We start from the raw sequence: 22976 nt of genomic DNA on the forward strand, positions 1-22976 counted from the left end.
TTACATATTCAAATTCTTGAGAAGATGAGTACAATATGCTAAAGTTTCTAGTTTCAAAACAACCACATCAAAATCTATCATTTGCAACCAAAAGAAAACATAAGAGAAGTTCCTCTACTCAAACATGAATCTAATCTTCATTAAAAGAAGGAAGAAGGTAGATAAAGTTACCTGGATGCTTCTTGAAGATTGTAGAAGCGATGAATCGGAGGTGAAGATTGAATGAAGGTAACTCCTCTTTTTCCTTGAAGAACCTAGAAGTTCTAAGAGTTAAAAAAGGGTCAAATTCAAGTGCGATTTCGAGGAGGGTTTGAATGATTATTCCCAAAAGACTTTGATAGAGAAATTGTTCCTCCATAATTCTAGCAAAATGCAGAAACAAGAACTACTCCAGATGGACTTTAAACAAAGGAGAAAAAGGTAGTTGAACAAGGCTGGTTCGACAACACTTTTTTCTCTATTTTTCTAGAAAAATCTCTTTTTTTCTCTCTCTTTTGCAGCTCCCTTACTCCTTTCTTCCTCCCTAACCCTAAAACCCCAAAAGATGTTTGAGTGTATGTGTGTAGCATTAAAATCGATCAAAACTACCTCTAAACCTAGATCTAATGGTGTAGAATGGGAGGTGAAAAAAGGTTTAGAAAAGGTTGACAAGTATCTTTTGGGACCCTTTTTCATGCGAATTTCGTGGGTATTCTAGATGAATATCAGCTGGAAATTATAGATGGGAGATGGTATTGTGTGTTTATGGCAAAATTTTTGAAAAAATGCAACAAAATTGATGAAAAATTGAGTAGGAAAGGGCTTTTATGAAATCGATCGTGGAGCAGAAGAAAATTTATCGAAGTTACATACTTACATGTTCTCGACAGAGGTGTGAGAGGTGAGGCTGGGGGCAGCCTCATCACTGGCGGCTAATGAGGGGCCGCCATGTGGAGGGCTACTCCTAGCTAAAAGAATGAGCCAATTGGTTCTCTTTTTTCAACCTTTTCTCTTCTCATTTGATATGTTTTGCATGGACCTTTTATCTCCTTTTGCCTATGATTATTGTTGGGTATGTTTATCCTTTTTTGTTTTTAGGGTTAAGGAAATGGGTTTTAGGGTGGCAAGGAAAATGGGTTATTTTTGTTGATTTTCTTGAAATTTCATTCATTTTTTTCCTTGTCTTATCTTTCTTTTCTTCGCACAAACTTACAAAAATAAAATTAAAATGATTACTTAATCAGTTTTTTTCATCATTTTTTTCAAAATAAATAAATAAAAATAACAATACACTTGAGATGGAGAAATTTTTGATGTTTTATTGAATAGTTTAATGATTATTTGGACCATTTAGTCTAACTAAAAATAATGTCAATACTCCTTACTTATAATCAAACATGAATTTTTATTTTTTCAGATAAATGGAAGGTATTAAATTCAGAACTTCCTACTTACAAGTTACAATTCTCTTTAATTATCATCCAACCTAACTCTTTTAATCAAACATAATTATTTTTTTTTTGAATCAGACATAACTTGGTAAACAAGAAACAAACACTAAAAGATTACATGCTTGAATTATTACATTAAAAAACTATCCAAAAAAAAGACCCCAAAAACTGTTAAATAATAATTTTTCTTACAAAAGTTTTTCTACAACTTCTACAGTGATCTACAGTAAAGTTTTATACAAACACCCAAAAAAATTCACCTTTCAAACAGGCCCAATGCAGAACATTTCGATTGTTCGAGGCTCGATTGATGAGGCTGAGGCTGCATTTAATATGTCAACAGATAAAAGTAAATCATGCTTCGCTTCTCCAATGCCTACCATCCATCATACAGAAATTTACACTCAGTATCAGACAAAGATGAGAGTACGGTGGTTGAGTGTTTCAGCCACAATGGCCATCCTTCTCTCCATAGCCTCCCTTCCTCTTCTTACCCAAAACACCATTAATAATTACACCACCTTCACCTCCTCCTTCTCAAGTAAGTGATAATCTTTCTTTATTTTGCCTTTTTCTTTATGTGAGGAAGCATTTGTCTACATTTCAATTGAACATTTTCCGTTTTTGTTAGATTTTTTGAAGATTTTTCGAAGTAAAACTGTACAAAGAGGAGTGGCAGATTTGATTGTGACCAATGGAACCATTTTCACCAGTGATGATTCTCTGCCGTTTGCTCAATCCATGGCCATTCGCAGCGGTCGAATTATTCAAGTTGGTGACTACTCTTCTGTCCAGGTAAAACTGCAACTCTTCTCTGTCTTTAGCTTTAGATTTCTGGTCTTATTTCACGCAGTTCTCAATTGTTTTTTCTTCAATTTATATTTACTTATTTCGATTGAGTACTCTTTTTAATTGGGGAAACTAATGATGTCTTAGCAAGGTAGAAAATTTGACTCTGTTCCTAGAGAAAATTTGTTGCATTTGGTGTTCGGCAGATTTTTGTATGTAATTTTGTTGAATTGGATGGATTTCTTGAAATTAAGTTTATATATAATATTATTAATAGATGTTAATATTTGTGAAGTAAACAAGGAATAATAAGATGATAATTGAAACAACAAAAGAAGTGATGGGATTCAAAAAGCAATAAGATTCTACCAATTGGTAGGCAGTAACAGATTTTTAGTTGCTATTGCCCGTTCCCAAATGCAAGTGGTTAATGTTTAATAAGACCAATAACCGAACTTAATTGCCCAGCTTCTGGTATATAGTTTCTTTGAGACGGTTGCAAGCATTAGTCTTAGAAATTTCACAAGATTTCAAGTTTTAATTCCAGTTATGTATGTCAAGATCAGTCAGATGCAGTTTCTGCTTTTTCAAAGCTGTTTATTCTTTTGGTTCGTTCTTCCATAACTCGTAAGCCATTTAAAAGAAGGAATAGAAAGAAAAGGCACTTTGATGTGAATCTTGTCTGTTACCAAGTAGAATGATGGACACCTTTCTTGGAACGAGAAATAAAGCAAAATGGTTATATGGCTGTTTTATATGACAGATTGCTAACTGTTATTTTTTCTTATTCCGAGTTTATGTCCACTCAGGATTTGGCTGGACCGGGCACTCGGGAGTTAAATCTTGAGGGCAAAATGGTGGTTCCTGGATTTATTGATTCCCACGTGCACTTAATTTCTGGAGGATTACAGGTTCCGCAGCATTCTACTTTTCCAATTGTAACATTTCTCTTTTCAAGTGTATATGCTTATAAGTTGCTGTCTTGATAAACATAAAGTGTGCTTGGTGATATGATTCTTGCAGCTGTGGGTGATTACCTTTTTAATCTGTATCTCTTGTGAAATGGCTATATTATACATACAGGATTATGTTATCTTATATTTTGTTATGATCAGAGAAAAGATAGAGGGAAAGTGAAGAGAGACTCAGAGAAGGAGCAGAGAGAGATTGAGAGAGATAGGGAAGCAGGAGAATTCTTATAGAGGAGAGAGAAATTCACAGAATTGTACCAGCATGATCCCAACTCATACAGTCGGCCGTAGTTACATACAAGCGATAACTGTTCAACTGTTTTGCTGACTCAGCTAACTGAATTTTATTCCCTTTCTAGCTTTCTGACCAACTCAGATGTGTACTGATTCAGTGAATCAGTATGAACAAGATCTGCACAAGTAATGAAATGAAATCATTGCATCACTGCCCCATTAAACTAATCCTAGTGTGTACGATTGAAATTTTGGAAACTGAGTCCTGATCACAGGCACATCTTCCCAAGTTGCATCAGCTAAATCCAGATTCTCCCAATGAATTAGCACCTGATCGACACTCTGATTGTTCCTCTAACTGACCCCTTTATCCAATACAGCAATTGGTGCCACCCTCATTGCTGCATCTTCTGTGAATTGAGGCAATTCTGTATGCACAACGTTCCCTTTTGTTGATGACTTCAGTAGGGACACATGGAACACTGGATGAATCGATGACCCTACAGGAAGTTCTATTTTGTAGGCCACCTGTCCAATCTTCTGCAGCGCCTTATAAGGTCCATAATATTTTGAAGACAGTCTAAGATTTTTCCTTAATGCTACAGAAGTTTGCCTATAAGGTTGTAACTTCATATATACATACTCTCCTGCAAAGCTCCTTTCTGTCCTGTTCTTATCCCCCGCTTGCTTCATCATATTTTGTGCCTTGAGCAAGTTCTCCTTCAGTTACATGTTCCAGTTAACTCCTTTCATTCAACCAGTCATCAACTGCAGCCACTGCTGAGGATCCACCCTTAAGACTCAACTGAGGTAGTTGATAGCCGTATAGTGCTTGGAAAGGTGACTTTTTCAAAGTGGTACGGAAGTTAGTGTTGTACCACCATTCAACAGCTGTGAGACATTTCCTGCATTTATGTGGTTGTTGCAAACAGATACACCTTAAAAATGTTCTGAAACACCTGTTAATCCTCTGTTTGTCCATCAAATTAGAGGTGGCATGCTGATGAAAAATTCAGTTGTGTTCCTAATTTGGAAAACAACTCTTTCCAGAATATGCTTGTAAAAACTTTCTCTGTCAGAGACAATGCTAAGAGGTAGTCCATGTAACCTAAACACCTGATGAAGACCTATGCTACTCCTTTGACAGTGAAATGTGATGTCATAGTAAAGAAATGGGCCAACTTAGTGAAACGATCCACCACCACATGTATCACATTGCATGCCTCTGATTTAGGCAACCCCTCTATGAAATCCATGGATATGTGCTGCCAAGCTTGATCAGGGACAGCTAATGGTTGCAGCAATCCTGGATACTTGCAATGCTCTCCCTTTTTCAACTATAAAACTTCACACTTCTGCACAAACTCCTCTTCTTTCTTGAGTTCGGGCCAGTAGAAATTGCTCTTCAATTTTTGATGAGTTCCTTGATTTCCAGAATGACAACCTAAACATGACTCATGCATACTAGATAACAAGTTCTGCATCAAAATGCCATTTGTTCCTATGAAAATTCTGCCTTTATATTTGATTAATCTTTGACTATAAGAGAATTTTGGCATGTCAGCAGCTTTAGTTGACAAAGCAACCAGCAACTCTTTGGCTTTGGGATCACCATTATAGCTATCCACTACAACAGTCAACCACAGTGGGTTAACTGTAAAGATTGCACAAGTTTCACCCTCATTTACTCCTATTCTAGACAAAGCATCTGCAACCACATTGTCTTTCCCCTTCTTGTATTGTATCTCATAATCCCGTCCCATGAATTTGGTAAGCCACTTCTATTGTAAGGGTGTAGTAATCTTCTGTTCTAATAGGAATTTAAGGCTCTGGTGATCAGTTTTAATAACAAAGTGACTCCCCAGCAAATAATGTCTCCATTTATTCGCTGCTGTGATTAATGCCAGTAGTTCCTTTTCATAGATTAATAGAGAGTGGTTCTGTAATCCCTACGCTTGGCTCATAAAAGCTATAGGTTGACCTTGTTGCATTAACACTGCCCCTAAACCTTTGTGGATAGCATCTGTCTCAAAGTACAAACTATTTACTGAAATCAAGGAGAGCTAGTACAGGAGCACTATTCATTGCCTTTTTCAATTGCTCAAAAGCTATATTGGCCTGTTCACAACATTCATAAGTATTCTTTCTCAACAAATTAGTTAATGGTTTTGCAATTAAACCATTGCAATTGATAAACCTCCTGTAATACCGTGTCAATCCAAGAATCCCCTGAGACTTTTGACATCAATAGGCCTGGGCCACGAAAGCATACTTTCAAAGCCATCACACCTGCACTTGTAACCACATGTCCTGGATACTCTACTTGACTTTTTAAAAGAGCATTTGGAGAGTTTGGCTAGTAGAGAATTGGTGCTGAGAACATTTAAAACAAGTTTGAGGTGTTGTGAGTTTCAAGTTTGGCTTGTAGACAAATTTCCTATTATACGGTTCAAAGATGGAGTTCATCGAGGCTTGAAAGGTGGCTGGGGTATTAGTCAAGCTAAAATGCTTGACTATAAATTCATAGACTTTGGTGAGTTTTGAAAGCTGTTTTGTGGATGTCTTTTGATCCATTTTGATCTGCTGATAACCAGATTTGAGGTCTTATTTGCTAAAATTTTGGCTCCATATAACTCATCAAATAAGTCATCAATAATGGGGATTGGAAATTTATCCTCGATGGTTAAGCTATTTAGTTGTCTGTAGTCAATACTGAATCTGCATATTCCATCCTTTTTTGTTTGACTAACAAAACAACTGAAGCAAATGAACTATGACTATGTTAAATGATGCCACTTTTCAACATGTCTTTGACTTGTTTTTCCATTTTAGATTTCTGCAGGTGAGGGTATCTATAAGGTGGTATCCTAAATGGTTTGGCATAACTTTTAAGGGAATTTGATGATCCAATGATTGGTGGGTTGTAATTGTTTAGGTTGTCCAAACACATCATTGTACTCAGCAAGTAGTTTATGTAAAGAATCAAGATCCGTGGTTACTTGTGAGTTGTTGACTTTGATCATGCTACATTGTTGCATGACTCTTCTAGCCATCCTTGACCTGTAATGCTGTTCAGTGGATTTTCTGCCCAATTTTGCGACACCTTGGCTGCCTCTTCCCAAACAACACCACCTGTTCTCCGTCCTTGTCAAATGCTATTTTCAACTCTTTGTAATCAAATGAAACTGGACTATAGGCCTTCATCCAAATCTACCCCCAAAATCAGGTCATATGGTTCCAAATCCAAGATGTGCACATCCTGCTCAAAGGTATGCTCTGCATAGACCATCTCATCTTTGGAATCCAATTGCTGCAGACTAGTTCTTTTCCATAAGATGCTCTAACTTTGAATGGTCTGTGGGCTTCGAATCGATCTATAAAGTTTTCAGTCACTGCTGTTTTCAAGAAACAGTGAGTACTGCCCCTATCCAAGAGTATGTCCAACTCAGTATCCTCCATCTGTCCAATCAGTTTGATTGTACTAGAAACCATTTCTCCTGTCATTGAATGGACACACAGCTCCACATCTTGCTTGCTGATCTTTCAACTGTATTCAATAATTTTGCCTTCAACTTCCTCTATTTGACTCTGATCTTCATCATCCACTAGAAGCATGTGAATACCTTTGCTTTTGCACACATGAGCAGGACCAAATTTCTTTCCACATTTGAAACACAAATGATGCTACTTCCTATATGGATTTTTTGCAGGTGTGATCTTTTGTAAGGCCTAAAGCCACCTAAGGGGGGGGGGGGTTGTGAATTAGGTTGATAGAAATTTTCACAAATGATAGCGAATTCACCCAATATTTTCTACCAAATGAAATGCAATAAGAATGACAATTAATCCATACAATACAATCAAATGAAAAGAGAAACAAAGTAAAAGATAGACAAACCAATTCATAGTGATTTGGCCACCCTCCTTGGTGCCTACGTCCACTCCCAAATCTCCAAACTTGGAGTTGAATCCACTAAGAGCTATTTTCAATGTTGGTGAAGTAAACCAACTTGTACAAAGAAGGTCTCACCCTTTACTCACACTAAGTTTCCCTACTCTAATTGAGCCAAATGGTCTTACAACTCTCTCTAGTCAATCCTTTCTAAGCTTCAATTGAATGCCCACCCAACCATGAAGAATTCTTCTCACTTTTCAACCTCACACACCGAATACAAGTACACGCATAAAGAGTATTTTTCTGTAAAGTCACTCTTACAAAGCTTGTAATTTATGTAGGCAAAAGTTTTTTTTTAATTTTCAGACTTGGAGGTATTTATAGATAGTGAAATTTTGCCCCAAACTTCTCTCCAACAGTCAAATGACTAGTTAAAAACTAGTCATTGGAGGGTTCAAACGTCTGATTGATTGCGTCTTCATCCGATACTGCATCCGATCAAATTGTGGGTTGTTTTCTCTTGGAATTTTAGACGGCTGACAGGTGATTTGTGTGTCTGAGAGAGATCGGTAGCTTTTCAAGTTTTGCATTTAATTTTTGGGCAGCTGATGGAGTGAGTTAATGTTTGACACTTCATCCGATGTGATTTGCTTCAATGTCCGGACGGCCGACCATTCATTATGCGTCCAATGCTCTGTCTGATAATAAGGAATATCTTCATTCTGGTGCTTTGGACGTCCGATCAACTGACAATCTTTATTCCTTCTTATTTTTCATCTTTACTTTTCCCAAATGTTTGAGCACTTTCTTTTGAAGCTTTTTGAACATTCTACTTTGTGAGCTCCAAGCTTGAGTTTACGCCATCTAACAAATCACAAACATTAGTATTTCACATCATTATTTGTTAGTCATCAAAACAAAAGTTCATCTAGACCATGTGGTCTTCATCTTCTTGAATGCAGAGTTAGAGAAGGACCCTACAGATTGCTTGGAACTGCTTTCTCCCTTGTTCCCAGAAAAAAACAAAACTCCAGAGCTAGGCTGATGTATGCTATTCTTGAAGGAAGATTTGGATTTCTTGGAGAATGCTTCAAGAGCAATTTCTTGACCCCTATCAGTTTCAAAGGCTTCTTGAAGTGAGAATGGTTTATGCATCTTGACCACTGCATTGATCTCATCTTGCAAACCACTCAAGAGACTGGAGATGAAAAAGGTTACACTCCAGCCAGGATTTTTCATCCATACCAGGCTCAAAGTTCCTCAAATCTGTCCTAGTAGGCTAACACAGAGGTGGTCTGTTGCAGCTTTTTGAAAGCTTCTATCCCATCCATTTCTCCCACTTCTACAAACCTTCCGTACAACTCATTCCCAAATTCCTTCCAGCTTATTTCCCCTTTATCTAACTTGAAACTCTGGAACCAAATGTCTGCCTTGTTGTTCCCCAAGTGTAATTTAGCTAGATTCATTAATTGACATTCAGGAATCTGATACACCTGAAAGAATTTTTCACATTTTCACAACCATTCTCTGGGATTCGGACCATTGAAATGGGGAAACTCCACCTTTTGGAACCCCTGGTAAAGCCAAAATTCTTTCTTGATTCACCCGTCCAGTTTCCCCAAACCTAGGTCCCTTCCCCCTGTAAGACTCTGTCAGGAGTGCCCAGAGTCCCTTTCTGTATTTGCTAATTTCATCAAATTATTGAATTGATTGGAGAGAGCTGCCATAAATCCCTTCATTTCTGCTACTGATGATTCAACGCTGCCCGAATTGGCCCCCAATTTCTCCTCTAATGATCTTATGGCACCCTGTGTAGAATCCATTAATCCTTGAATTTTCCCTTCTTGTTTCTTCAACTGTTCTTCAAGGGATTTCAATCGAGTTCCTTCTGCCATTTTTTTTGTGGAGGAATCACATCTACTGGTCCGAGGATCAGTAGCTCTGATACCAGATGTTATGATCAGAGAAAAGGTAGAGAGATAGTAAAGAGAGGCTCAGAGAGAAAGAAGAGAGAGAGATTGAGAGAGAAAGGGAAGCAGGAGAATTCTTATTGAGGGGAGAGAAATTCACAGAAATGTACAAGCATGATCCCAACTCCTACAGTCGGCTATAGCAATATACAAGTGATAACTGGTCAACTGTTTTGCAGACTCGGCTAACTGAATTTTATTCTCTTTCTAACTAACTTTCTAACCAACTCACGTGTACTCATTCGGAGAATCAGTATGAACAAAATCTGCACAAGTAATGAAATAAAGTGATTACATATTTTTTTTCTGGAGCTCCATGAATTTAACATAAGCCTTTTGCATGACAGTTATTTTAATTTGTCTGGCATCAAGTATTAGGGTAATTTTAGGCATTAGTGGAGACCTATGAGATCAAAGTTTAACATGTTTCTATGAGTTGTGTCATCAAATTACTCATGTCTGTAGGGCAGGATGACTACTTGCCACTTTGACTCTAGAGGAGATAAAAGTGATAAATTGGGCAGGTGGGGGTGGGGGTAATTTGGGGTTAGGAGAGTTTGCCAACAGATTGCTCTGTTAAGTATTTGCTGGAAATACTCTGGGTCCTATTGATCATCTATATCCTTCTTGTTCACAGTTGCCTGACAAATGGTCATAACCAGTAGCTATATTTTCCAAAGCTTGAAGCTTCAATTTTTTAGGTACTTTAGCTAACTACTGTAATAAATTTTGGCTCTTAATATCTAATTGGTAGAAAATTGGCTTCTTGATTGATTCTAAAAGCTACAATTGCTTTGGATCAATCTAACTAAAAATGTCATTTTTCCATTCTCAACAGCAGACCAGGTTATCGAACTCCATACGGCTTTATTTAATACAGACACCTTCTTTTGAAGAAAAGAATGCCACAATTAATTGTCGCAGGCTGTCACAGGCTTGAGTGACAAGAAAATTCTCTTTTATATCTTCTTTTTTCCTTTTTTTTTTGTTTCTTATTGTTTCCCTTTACTCTGGAAATAATCTACTTCTAATCTTTGAAGTGTATCCCTATCTTCAATTAGATGGTCATTAACTAGAGCTGCTTTTAGGCTTTTATAGTAAAGAAGGTTATTGCTTCCCATTCTGTTGAAATTCTTGCTTCTTATTGTGATCTTTCACCTTTAACTATTATCCTAAGCAAGATCATAAGAATAATTTAACTATTGTTGGGATCCCAAAATATGAGCTTAATACAAGCTACAAATATATTTATGTGGCAATTAATGTTAAACTATTAGAAACATTAATTGTAAAAGATTCAAAAGCATTGTGCTCTAATATTGGTTGATGAAATATAAAAAGAATGAAGCACCTTACATCAATATAAAGAGCTAAGAAGTGAGTAAATTAGCTGCTACTTAATCTGATTCTGTTACCTTTTAACCCATACCTAGGCCTACTAAAATGCTTGAGCACATAGGTCTGAAAGAAAAGCAATTTATCTTTTTTGTTCACTTCACCATCAATGCAACTGATTATTGAAGGTTATTGCATCTGTTACATCCAAGATCTTGATATAAGGATTACATAAAAGGCTTTGATATGGGTTATCTTGCTCGTACAAAAAGGTTTACTTATTTAACTCAACTTCGTACTTGCATAAGACAATAAAATAGGGGATACACACTTGGAACTCTATTCCATCCTCGGTTGCTTATTTTTTTGTTTGGGAATCGAATGAAGAATAGCCACAGTGTTAGGGGTAAATTTCCAGATTAATGGCCCTTGCTGTGCTTAGGAGATGTCATAAGTTTGCTATACTAACTTTGATCCTGAAATGGGAAACAGATGGCACGTGTAGAGCTTCATGATGTAAAAAGTAAAGATCATTTTGTGGACAAAGTGAAGGAAGCTGTAGCAAGTATGTTCTTTTTGATGCCCTCTCATATGGTTATTTGTTTGTTATGAAACTAAAAATTCCAAAGGGGTTGTATCACTCTTTTCCACACATTGAATATCATACCCGATATGTTTCATCTTATGTCTTTATGTGTTTTTAATGTTTCAAATGGTAAGCTTGGTCCTTGGGGCCTGATTTAAGTGTTTAGTCAACCAATTATGCTACTACTGTAGCTTTCATATGAGGTCTTGTATCATTGCAATAGTCTTGGTCATTCAACGTCTGTGTTACATGTCCATGAAGTTTTAGTTATTAGTCATTTCAAGTCTTTATGTTAACTCTGATGATTGAATAAAGAGGTTCTTTTATGGGGACAAAGCAACCTGGTTATAACTTTCTTGTTTCAAGGCATTAAATATAAAACATGTCTAAAAGTTAAAAGGGAAATGTTTAAAATGCTTATCCTTTGTATGCATTTTAGTAGCTCATAAGCATGGGATATATGTTCTGCCTTCAGCATGAACTGATTAGTTTTGTAGCCTTTGAATGCTATTAGTTATGATGTATTATTAGCCAAAAGCATTATCTTGACAGATGTGCTGGCCGAAGAACATCGCCCGGGGCTTTGGGGGGGGGGGGGGCGGGGGCGGGGGAGGAGAAGAGCAGCCACCGGAAGAGATTTGGCAATTTTAAGAATCTCAATATCCAAAGTGCCATAGTTTTACGAATAGACATTCAAGCTTTTGGAATACATCTTTGAAGCTGGGGTTTATAATCTGCTTTGATATCAGTGGATTTCCTAATGCAGCATTTTGTTGGTGGAAAGTGTTATACTTTTGGGTAAAATACCAAAAACCCCCCTGTGGTTTGCCTAATGTACACTTTACCCCTCTCTGGTTTGGAAACCTACAATTTAACTCTCTGCCGTTTCAACTAAAGTGAAAGTCTGATGGAAAACATCTACAATAACGGTATTTGAGTGCCACGCACTTCTGCTAAGAGTTGTGGTTGTGATAATATTTTCACTTGCCAAAGATACCGCCGTGTGTTTATCGAAAGCATTCTCTCTACCAAGTTCAGGATTATCCCAAGTAAAAGTGGACAAATGATCATGGATTCCTTTGGTGCTAGAGAAGTGTGCAGTGCAGATTAGGGCTCCATTTTGGACAGCACTTCCGACCACTTGGATTGCTGTGAAAATGAATTGGTCACGCTTTACATGCCGCCAACAAGACTAATCTCAACTTGTTTAATGTAGCAACCCAATCAAAGAGGAACTGGAGCAGTGTTGGCGAGAAAATGGACTCCGGAATCAGAAGTCAGGATAATGTTCCGGGTGATTCGGCGGTTTCGATGAACACTGCACTAGATAATTTGTTTTCACAGTTTGTTTATAAGAGCAGTAAAGTTGAAAGCAGTGCTTCCTGTTGGCAAATTCGTCGGCCTTGTGCTGAAAAAATCATGAAACGGAGGGATGAGAGAATGGAGAGGGAACAGGGTCATTTGAAGAATGGGACAGAAATGGTTGGGAAGGAAGTAGTGTTATTAGGGGAGGAGAAGAATTTGGAAAATGGATCTGGAAATAACGGTGGGATTGCATCAAGGAAAAGAAAAAGTGGCGAAGAGGGTGGTCGGAAGAAGGCAAAAAAGGAAGTTCGAGTTGTTTCTCCTTGCTTTGTCAAGTCTGCAGATAGTGAAGTAGTGGCACAGGGGGAGGAGAAGAATTTGGTAAATGGAAATGTTGAGAATTTAGGTGTTAATTTTGGGGAAAAGAAGAAAAAGAGGAGACAAAAATGCAGGGCTAATGCTGTGGAAAAGAGGGTGGAAGGTGAGCATAATTTAGGTGTGGAAGTAGATAATATTATTGGTAGTACTTTGGAGAAAAATGGATGGGATTCACTGGTTGATGATGGGGTTGGAGATGGAGAGGGGAAGGAGAAGAAACGGGAGGATTTTAGTTGTTTGAGGCCAATTGGGTTTTTCTGTGATGAGAAGAGACCGGAAGAAAAGAGGATTGACTTATAGAGGGGCAATTTTGACATTTTCCATTCAGATGTTAGTTTAGATGTTTTCCATCAGACTTTCACTTTAGTTGAAACGGCAGGGAGTTAAATTGTAGGTTTCCAAACCAGAGGGGGGTAAAGTGTACATTAGGCAAATCACAGGGGAGTTTTTGGTATTTTACCCTATACTTGTTTACATAATTTGCGTAGGTTATGCCATTTGGTGATGTTATTGACTTCTCTCCTATTGCTAATTATGTTTCTATTAATTGAGAAGCTCTGATAAGTTCTTAGTTCGCATTAGGCATTAACAAGGTTTCAAGGTACTAGACTTGTGATATCAAGGTCAAAGCTGTTGATCACCCCATAACTGTATTTGAAAGGATTCATTCTCCTAATCTACTCCAGGTGAGATGAGAAATTGCCTTCAAATTGCCCGATGGTGCATTAGGAATCACTTTCTAAGTTGACCTTTCTCTAAATTAACTTATCTGGTGGAGAAGTTGTCTCAAATCTGAAGCATCAGAATATATGAGAGAAGGGCTATGATGGTAATTACAGGGTGTAACCTTTTCTGATTTATTGAAATGAATTTTCCCATGATGGAGTTGTCTTCTTTTTAGCTAAATTTGATGTGCTGCTGCATATATGTATTTTGTGGATTTTAGGCTTTGAATAACAAGTCCAATAGTTGTATTATATTCTACTCTCTCTCTCTCTCTCATCGGACTCTAGTTTGATTATCTCAAATGTGGTGTTCTAAAGGCTGGTCATGGAATGGGCTTTATTAACTCTTGAAAATAGAGGATCTTGAGGACAGAATAGTTGCTGATTTCAGCCTTTGAGCTGTTGACGTTTAAGATTGAGGAAAAATAACCAGAAAAACAGGAAGAAGAGTGTGAGAGTTGTGTCAATATTCCTCAGATCGGTAGAAACACCAAATTCTGTACTCAACCACTCGCAGATGTTGAGTACATTGTTCTGCCATTAGAACTGAGATATGTATATATTCTATTTTTGGTTTTTGCGACTGTGAAGTAAAAAACATGATTATCAGTAGGCTAAATCTTCTAAGCTGCCTGTACCTGTTTAATAACTCAAAGAACATGAAGATTGATCTGTACTTATCTCATAGGGCTTTCAGTGCAGTTGCACCAAATTATGAATATTCCTGATTCTTGTTTTCCTTTATTTTGCTGCCCGCACAAATTTTCTTTTTCTTTTTTATCATTTATTTGTGCCTCAACTTAGAGCATCTCCCTCCCTTTTTTGTTTCCAAAACTTATAAAGATATGAAACAAGGATCTTGGTTATTGGGTGGAGGATGGAATAATGACTTCTGGGGAGGAGAACTGCCAATGGCTTCTTGGATTGATGATATTACACCCCATAATCCTGTAAGTTGCTTGCACTTCACTTTGAGAATTACTATGGGATGCAGGTATTGTTGTTGTAAGCTCATGTATTCTTCTATGCAGGTCTGGCTGTCAAGGATAGATGGCCACATGGGCTTGGCTAACTCTTTAGCACTAAAACTTGCGGGGACATCTAGTTACATGAATGATCCAGATGGTGGAGCTATTATTAGAAACAGTAATGGGGGTAATTTCAACTTACGATTTTGTCTATCATTTGCTTGTGATTTTGAGGGCAAAATTTTCCAATTGAAGAATTACTCTTTAGTTAATACTAAAGGTAGTCAAAGAAAAAGTGTTATTCATTCTCTGTTTTACATAAGAAATGATTAGATGGATCAGTAGTTTGACTCCAATAATACAAGTCTATTGAAGAGTGCAGTTAAGAACAATTATCTATGAATTATTCTTGTTTTCAAGACGCTGTAATTTTCCTCCAGAATAGCTCTTCTCATCCTGAGGCCAAGTTGTTGGTAGTTTAAATCGCAATATTGTCTGTGTCAAGACAAGTGGGTGGACTTCAGTAGATGCAAGTAACAATAAGCTGCAGTCACACAAAACTAGACTTAATCTAATTCTCACCATTCTTTGCAGCAAGGAAAGATTCTTCGTAGTGGTTAACAAAATATTTATGCTTGGAAATACAGGATAAACTGGCCCCTAAAAGAGTAGATAGTAACCTGTTTGCAGTTTTACTCTCATGTTATTAAAAAAAAAAAATTGCTTTGTCTATCCAATCGTTTTTCTTTAAAATGACTTTTTTTTTTCTGTTTATCCAAGATTTTCTCAGAGATATCAGTACGTGCTTCCTCTGGTAACATTTAACATTGCAACAGTATAGTGATTCTGCAACTTTTCAAGGTATTTATGTTTTTAGGAGATGAATTAGGCATGCTTAGTGTGTTTGGTCACGAGAAGGAAAGTAGGAATGGAAAATGTTGAAAATGCTACTTCATGCGAATTCTTCAGCCAACTACTCGAGAGGTATTTGCAGTTATAAGATGGTTCTGTTCCTTTCATGACTGCTGAGTTATCTAGGTCTGGAAAGATGCTTTGTATTATTCAAAGTTTTTAGGGGAATTCTAGTTTGAAATTAGTGCAAATAAAAGTGCTCTTGCTGTCATTGCATTTGGGCTGGGACTTTACTTGCTTGGATGAATTTACTTCTTTTTTGTTAAAAAACTTATAAGGTAATTGAATGTACTTTGAGTTGTTGGAGTCTTTCTCTAAAGGTAGCCCAAACTCAGTGCTCTTGTAGGCTTCAATTCGGTGAATGTTTATAGCATTGCAAAAGAGCTTTCATTTCTCCCAAGCAGTCAATGAGATTGAGAAAACCATTTTCTCATTGATCTTAAAATGAGATTCATTGTATCTAATAAAGACTGATAGATAAACAGCAATAAATACCAAACAGCAACTTATTAGGCATAATTTTAATCACATGGTGGCTCCATCTCCTCAGTACTTCGGGCTGCATACCATCTTCTTCACAATGCAATTCTAAGATGCCTGTCAACTATAACACCTATGAACACTGCCACAGTTCTAAGACAGCATACATGTTGACTTCCGTTTTCAAATTCATGGCAAGATTCAACTTGCTAAACAGAAGTTAGACTGTTTTGTTTTATTTATTTATTATTATTATTATTAGTATTATTATTATTATTTTTTACTTTTACTCATAACGGAGAAATTGACTGCAGAAGCTACAGGCTTATTGGTTGACTCTACAATGAAACTGATCACGTCATGCATTCCAGAAGTCTCAGTAGATGTGAGAAGGGAAGCTCTTATGAGAGCTAGCAATCTTGCATTAATGAGGGGTGTGACAACAGTTGTTGATGTTGGGAGATATTTTCCCGGTTCATCAACAGAAACCTCATGGGAAGATTTTTCAGGTTCTTGCTTCATGCTCGTCATTGAGACTTCTTCTTTGAATGTATGTCATGTTATCATGTATTGTTACAAAAAGGTTCTTAGAATATTTCAGTGTTGCTATTGCTATGATAATAGCTAAAGCACTTAGGAGAGGACCAAGAAAGCTAGTAATTAGGCCTAAATGCAATAATTGGGAAACCAAATTGGTATCTCTACTTTCAAGTTGATTTGAAAATTTAAGTGTATGGATCCAACAAATTAAAAGCTCATTTGTCTGGTTCTATTGAACTTGTGAAGCATGTCTTTGAGTGCTCTATTGAGGATATCAATCCAGCATAAACTCAGTTTACTCTTTTTTCATGATTGCAGATGTGTATACTTGGGCTGATTTGGTTGGAAAGATGTTGATCAGAGTCTGCTTATTCTTTCCAATAGAAACATGGGCACGTTTACGTGTATGGTTTTTTTTTTTGGGAGCAATACATGTCTGTTTTTAGATTATTGGGAAAGGCAAAATCTGTTTAAATATTTATGAAAGGTGCTTAGTCACCTTAAGTGAGGCGATATTTTGAATGGGGCAACAACATAATTATAGCAGACTGCAAAATACTTGGTTTGAGTATATACTAAGGATTTTGTAATTATTGGATTTAGCCTGGACCAGTGATGTTATGGCTGGGCCTTGTGAGGATGCAAGGGCCCTAAGAAGAAGAAGAAGAAGAGAAAGGGGGGGGGGGGTTTGAGTGTGATACCAGAAGTCTGAGCACTCAAGTCCAACTTGGGATATGCATTTTGCGCTAGCGAGTACAGAGCCCAAACAGCTGAACTCTCAGGTTGCTTCTTTGGTCTGCAGGGTCAGGGCATGACATTAGGCTACACAAATATCAACATGATAAGTGGAATGAAAAAGTATGGAGATTCTTTTATGCTACTATATTTATGGAGGTTGTTTATTAGTAAAATGGGTAACCAGGCACAGTGATGTTATGGCTGGGCCTTGTGAGGATGCAAGGGCCCTAAGAAGAAGAAGAAGAAGAGAAAGGGGGGGGGGGTTTGAGTGTGATACCAGAAGTCTGAGCACTCAAGTCCAACTTGGGATATGCATTTTGCGCTAGCGAGTACAGAGCCCAAACAGCTGAACTCTCAGGTTGCTTCTTTGGTCTGCAGGGTCAGGGCATGACATTAGGCTACACAAATATCAACATGATAAGTGGAATGAAAAAGTATGGAGATTCTTTTATGCTACTATATTTATGGAGGTTGTTTATTAGTAAAATGGGTAACCAGGCACACCTACCGGATATGATTGGCAGTTTATTGGAGTGCTCTATTCTAGGATGTTTCTGATTCTCTTAGAATTATGTCTCTGAATGCTCTATTTTCTAATCAATCATTAAGCTCTTCTGTTTTAGGAGATGGAATTATGCCTCCGGTAATTTAGTACCATCCTTCCATTCAGCTCTAAGGGTTTGGACAGAAAAGAGTTACTTTTATACTGATATTTCTAGAAATTATTGTGGAGTTCTAGGACAAGAGGTAGACCATGTATCTTCACTTCTCCATAAATTGTCTCTTTACTGAACTATTTTTTAAAATGCTGCAGTGTTTTATTGAATCTTGAACAAGAAGGTCTATCAATACCAATTATCCAAATTGAATTCCTACTTGCTGTTAAAGTACATCCCAAGATAATGGCTACTTTTATTGGCTAGAAACATATACCTTCTTCTCTTTCAACAGTTATATACATGAAGAAAGTTAGAAGCCTGATGCAAGTTTCCCTTTATCTCCTTAAATGTTAATAAACTTGCTTTGGTGGAGTCCCCATATTGCTGAATTCTCAATTATTATATCTTTAGCTCTCTTTGAAATCTGTGCCCAGTCAAACAAAGACATTCAATCTGGGCCAGTTGGAGTATAATGCGTGAAACCATGGGTTGCTAACTTAATTCACGACCTTTAATTTTCGTCCTAAATGATTGTATTTTCTTGTCCAGGATTTAAAATATAAGGCAGGCCCTAAGCTTAGTGAAAAGATATACTTGGGTGGCGTAAAGGCTTTTGCTGATGGATCATTGGGGTCAAGTAGTGCGCTTTTCCATGAGGTAAGCATGATTTTCTTACGCTAAAGTAACTTTCTTTTTGGAGGTGAACTTCTGTTTGCCATATTTTCCTCTTGGGCTATGAGTTTACCCAATCATACTAATACATATCCACTTTTTATCTAGCCTTATGTTGATGAACCTCATAATTCTGGTCTAGAAGTAGCAGATATTAATAGTCTACATGGAATGACTGTTTCAGCAGATAAAGCTGGCCTTCAGGTGATTTATATCATGTTGCATAGATCCGATCCTCTTTTTTAGTTCTCCGTGTTTAAAGATATTGACAATGTTGCTTCTGCATCCTTCCAGGTTGCCATACATGCAATAGGTGACAAGGCAAATGCCTTGATATTGGACATGTATGCATCAGTGGTCTCTCACAATGGGTTCAGGGACAGAAGGTTTAGGGTAAATCTTAAAAACTGATGGCCTATAATTTGTGCAAGATAGGGGTTCTCATTTTTCTTCTTGCCTGATTTGTGGTACTATTCTTCTTCAGTAAGATGAATCTCCAATACTAATGAGTACTTGCAGATTGAACATGCTCAGCATTTGGTGCCTGGTATGGCATCCCGATTTAGTGAACAAGCTATTATTGCTTCAGTTCAGGTATCTCACTTACATGCTTAAAATTGCGGCACTACTATATATCCTAATCCTTTGTCATTAACCTCATTCAACACTGCTGCATCAGGGGGCGGGGGGCAGGGCATGCGGTTGGGCGGTTCCAGGGGAGGGAGTGCAAGTGAGAGGTCCCAGTTTCGGGCCCTCGCACGTGCACTTGAAAAAAAAAATAAAAGAAAAAAAGAACACTGCTGCATCAGGATTAATCTAGCTCGCAACTTCTGCTGGCTAATGCTACTTAATAATTTATTCCCTTTACTAACTCTTCCTCATTAAATTCTGTTTCTTTTTATCTTCCATTCATAAACTCCTGAAATTCAAATATGCTCTTTTGACAACTTCGCTTTGTGCAATCAACACCATAAACACTGTCCAGACTTCTGCCATAATGAATAGTGTGTAAAATGCATCCCTTTGCTTTGCACGTTTAATGCACAGCTTCTTTGACTGGAATGGTCTAATGTAAACACTCCAGATGAAAAATGTCCCCCTTGGCTTAACTGGATGAGTCTGCAATATTTCTATATTAGCTCCTGTTGTAAGTACTGGATCCCATCCATTTTCTTTTCTTTTTGCTTTGTTTAACATAATTCATTTGCTGGGGAAAAAAATGATCCAAGACTGTCAATCCTTGCCTTTGAAAAGTATCAAATGATTGTGTATCTCCAATCTACGACAACAGGATTTTTGTATCTAAATTTCTAAGCCTCTTTGAATGATGTATTAAAATTTAGAAAAAGAATGAAAGTATAAGAGAACAACTAAGATGTATCACATTAGAACAACCTAATGGAAGAGCAAACAATTTGTTCCTTTGTAAGTTTTAAAGCATAAGCAACTATTTTATTAGTAAACTGAGAAGATCATCATTCTTAAATAAATCTATGTTGTGTTTTACCAATATTTGGAACCTTCAGAACTCATGTGTGTTGTTTCATAAATAAAAGTTGAACATGCGAGGTGATCCTTGGAAACATTATCTAAACACGCATTAGTAAAATCAAAGGTTCATACATATTAAACCGTGTATCAGGATTTTGGATGGGTGTTAATAGTTGAAATCCATTGAAAGAAAAATTGTGGATGACTGGGTAAGTGGAAAGCTGTGGATCCTTTTGCTCTTATAAAAGCTTTACAACACTATAATGGACGAACATCTTTCCTTAAATTTAGGGGGAGGAATGAGAATTCCAGTTGCTCCCCAGACCCTGTGGTGCAACCCCTTTTGGATATTCCAGTGCGCATGCTTTTTGCTTCTTCTTTTCTACATTCACTTTGTGTAATTTCCAACAAAAGATCAGCCACAGAATCCACGTCGCTCTGCTATTTTTACAAGCATGTTTCCACATTTTTGCATTAGTAGTTTTAGTTAAATTCCAATATCTTGCAGCCTGATCACATGCTGGATGATGCTGATTCTGCAATAAAGAAACTTGGGATAGAGAGAGCAACAAAAGGATCTTATGTTTTCCAGTCACTTCTTGCCAGTGGTACAAAGTTGGCATTTGGCTCTGATTGGCCAGTGAGAATTTATTGCCAGCAAGTTTTGTGCTGAGATCCCACATTTATTATTGTGTTCTTGTCAATGGGTTCAGTCAAAATACTTGGACTTGTTTATCTCAGTGAAAGTTGCATTCTCAAATCATCTTGTTTGATTGTTTCAGGTTGCAGATATTAATCCTTTAGGAAGCATGAGGACAGCAATGAAAAGAATACCTTCTGGTTGGCACGAGGCTTGGTCATCATCAGAGTGCATGAATCTGAGTGATGCATTAAAAGCGTAAGAAACATTTTCGAACTCTTTACTTTGGTTATTTGTATATTTAACCTTGATATGATTTACGTTTTTCTTCAAGGCAATGGAACCTTTCCTTTATCAGGATTTAAGGTCAAAGAAACCAAGGATTTTTCTTGTTGATTTCAATTATCTTATTTTGCTTTTGCCTTAAGCATCGATTGTCTTATAATTGCTTCAAGATTTATTAGTAGCTTACTATCATAAACTCCCGAGTGTGAAGCTGAATCTTTTCCAAAACACAAAATTCTGCAGCATAATTTGAAGTAGAATATTAGCATATAAAGCAAAATAGAAATGGGGGATATCACTGGAGCAAGATTTAACTCGACGTGAGAGTGATTCTGGCTGGCCCTAGCTAAAAAGAAAACTTTTATTGCTGAATTATTGCTTTTGAAGATGTTTCAGCATAATTGATTGTCTGAATTAACTTAAAATGAATGCAAAATTACTCAACTCCATAATTGACAATGTGCACAGTATGGCTAAATGAAGCACACTGCTGGGAAATTGACACAGACATTTTTTACAACTTGACTATTGGTTGTCTTGGCTTTCCTTTCATATGTTATGAGCCTTGCTTTCTCTCATACTTGCTGCATTCTTGGATTACGAATAAGTTTTAGCAGAAGTGCTGAAGATCCTTGACGTTTCCTTCCCATATGTGAGGTCCAGGGTTTAAAGTCCACCATCCCTGGGGAACATAGGACAATACGTGTGTGTAAGCTAATATACCATCCTTCAAGGGAGAAGACACCTCTCCTATATTATCGAGCAATTTATCTATGTTTTGCGCATAGGATATGTGCATTCATTTTGCTAAAATCTAGATCATATACTCATACTCTTCTTTAGGTGCCATAAAAACTGGTATCAATTTTGTTCTTCTCTGTGCTACCATATTATTTCTCTTTTTTTAACTAAAAGAAGCTGGTTGAGAAAAGAATTGCATGAGTTGGTATAGTGGGAAAATGTTAATGTAAACTTCCACTTTCCAGAATGCATCATCCTGTCTCAGAATCAAGCAATTTGCTCGATTTTACTCCCTTTTCAATAGGAGATTTGGTTTTCTATCCTATAATGCTTTCATGCAGACAGATTATAATTACAAATGATCGCAAAAACTTCTTCTCAATTTTAGTGTAATACTAATTTATCTCTTTCATGTAGATATACCATATGGGCTGCTCATGGATGTTTTCTCGATAAAGATGTTGGATCAATATCTCCCGGAAAATTGGCAGATTTCGTGGTACTATCAACTGATTCATGGGATGAATTTTCAAGAGAAGGATCTGCTTATGTTGAGGCAACATATATGGGTGGCATCAGGGCATTTCCATGAATTTCTTGATTATGTGCATGAAGGAAACTGTAAATGTCAAATACCTGATGGATCTCAAATTCTTTTTCCATCTTATGGACGATTTCAGTGGGGCAAGTTAAGCCTTGTGACAGGAGCCGATATCAGTGTATGAACGATATCAGAAGGCAAAGGTAACAGCCTCAGGTGGGTACCTCGCTGCAGTCAGTGGCTAGGTTAGGAATTAGTTCGTTTTAGGAGGATTGAATTTAGTGGTGATAAATGACTGATGGAACGAGATAACTTAAAGCAGTTGGGGTGGCAATCGGATCAGAAATGATTGGCAGGTCAGATTGAAACCCAGATATAACAGGAAATCTACTTACCCATACACGATCCGCCAACCTACAACAAGTCAGGGTACTTGACCTGACCCTAAAATTTTATGGTTGGTGAGTCAATTTCGAGTTATAGTTCGCACTATGGTTGGCGGGTCAATTTCGGATTGGTAGGTCAATTTCAGGTTGGCGGGTCAATTTCGATCACTGTAGTTTCTAATAGAATTAATTTTGTACAAGGCTAATTACATAATCAAGTAATAAAAATCTCGATCAAACAATTTCAAATCAGATTTGAAATAAATTAAAACATTGTAAAAGTACTTTATTCCAAATCAAATCTA

At 37.2% G+C, this 22976-nt stretch overlaps 1 protein-coding gene and 1 long non-coding RNA gene across 11 annotated transcripts; one reads left to right on the forward strand and one right to left on the reverse strand.

Moving 5' to 3' along the window:
* Positions 1-1788: 1788 nt before the first annotated feature.
* LOC113727319 (protein LONG AFTER FAR-RED 3) lies at positions 1789-22645 on the forward strand. Of its 10 annotated transcripts, none has more exons than XR_011839475.1 (15): positions 1789-1971; positions 2062-2225; positions 3014-3130; positions 11117-11189; positions 14462-14568; positions 14650-14773; positions 16293-16487; positions 16837-16922; positions 18465-18572; positions 18696-18791; positions 18882-18980; positions 19107-19181; positions 20587-20735; positions 20861-20976; positions 22162-22354. XR_011839475.1 is itself a non-coding variant. In XM_072075952.1 (15 exons), the coding sequence occupies exons 1-15, from the start codon at positions 1803-1805 to the stop codon at positions 22334-22336; spliced, it is 1857 nt and encodes a 618-aa protein (XP_071932053.1). In that variant the 5' UTR covers positions 1789-1802; the 3' UTR covers positions 22337-22645. The 10 variants fall into 10 exon arrangements, 8 of the variants coding, with proteins under 8 accessions (XP_071932053.1, XP_071932055.1, XP_071932054.1 ...); XR_011839476.1 differs by having other exon boundaries at positions 20587-20686; XM_072075952.1 differs by having other exon boundaries at positions 20587-20739; positions 22162-22645.
* LOC113727320 (uncharacterized) lies at positions 21347-22519 on the reverse strand. Its single transcript, XR_003457780.2, has 2 exons — positions 22381-22519; positions 21347-21685 (listed from the first exon to the last, which is right to left on the reverse strand). It is a non-coding gene; the product is annotated as an uncharacterized lncRNA (long non-coding RNA).
* Positions 22646-22976: the final 331 nt, after the last annotated feature.

This window comes from Coffea arabica, chromosome 2c, assembly GCF_036785885.1.
Source record: "Coffea arabica cultivar ET-39 chromosome 2c, Coffea Arabica ET-39 HiFi, whole genome shotgun sequence".
In the NCBI taxonomy this organism is placed as follows: domain Eukaryota; kingdom Viridiplantae; phylum Streptophyta; class Magnoliopsida; order Gentianales; family Rubiaceae; genus Coffea; species Coffea arabica.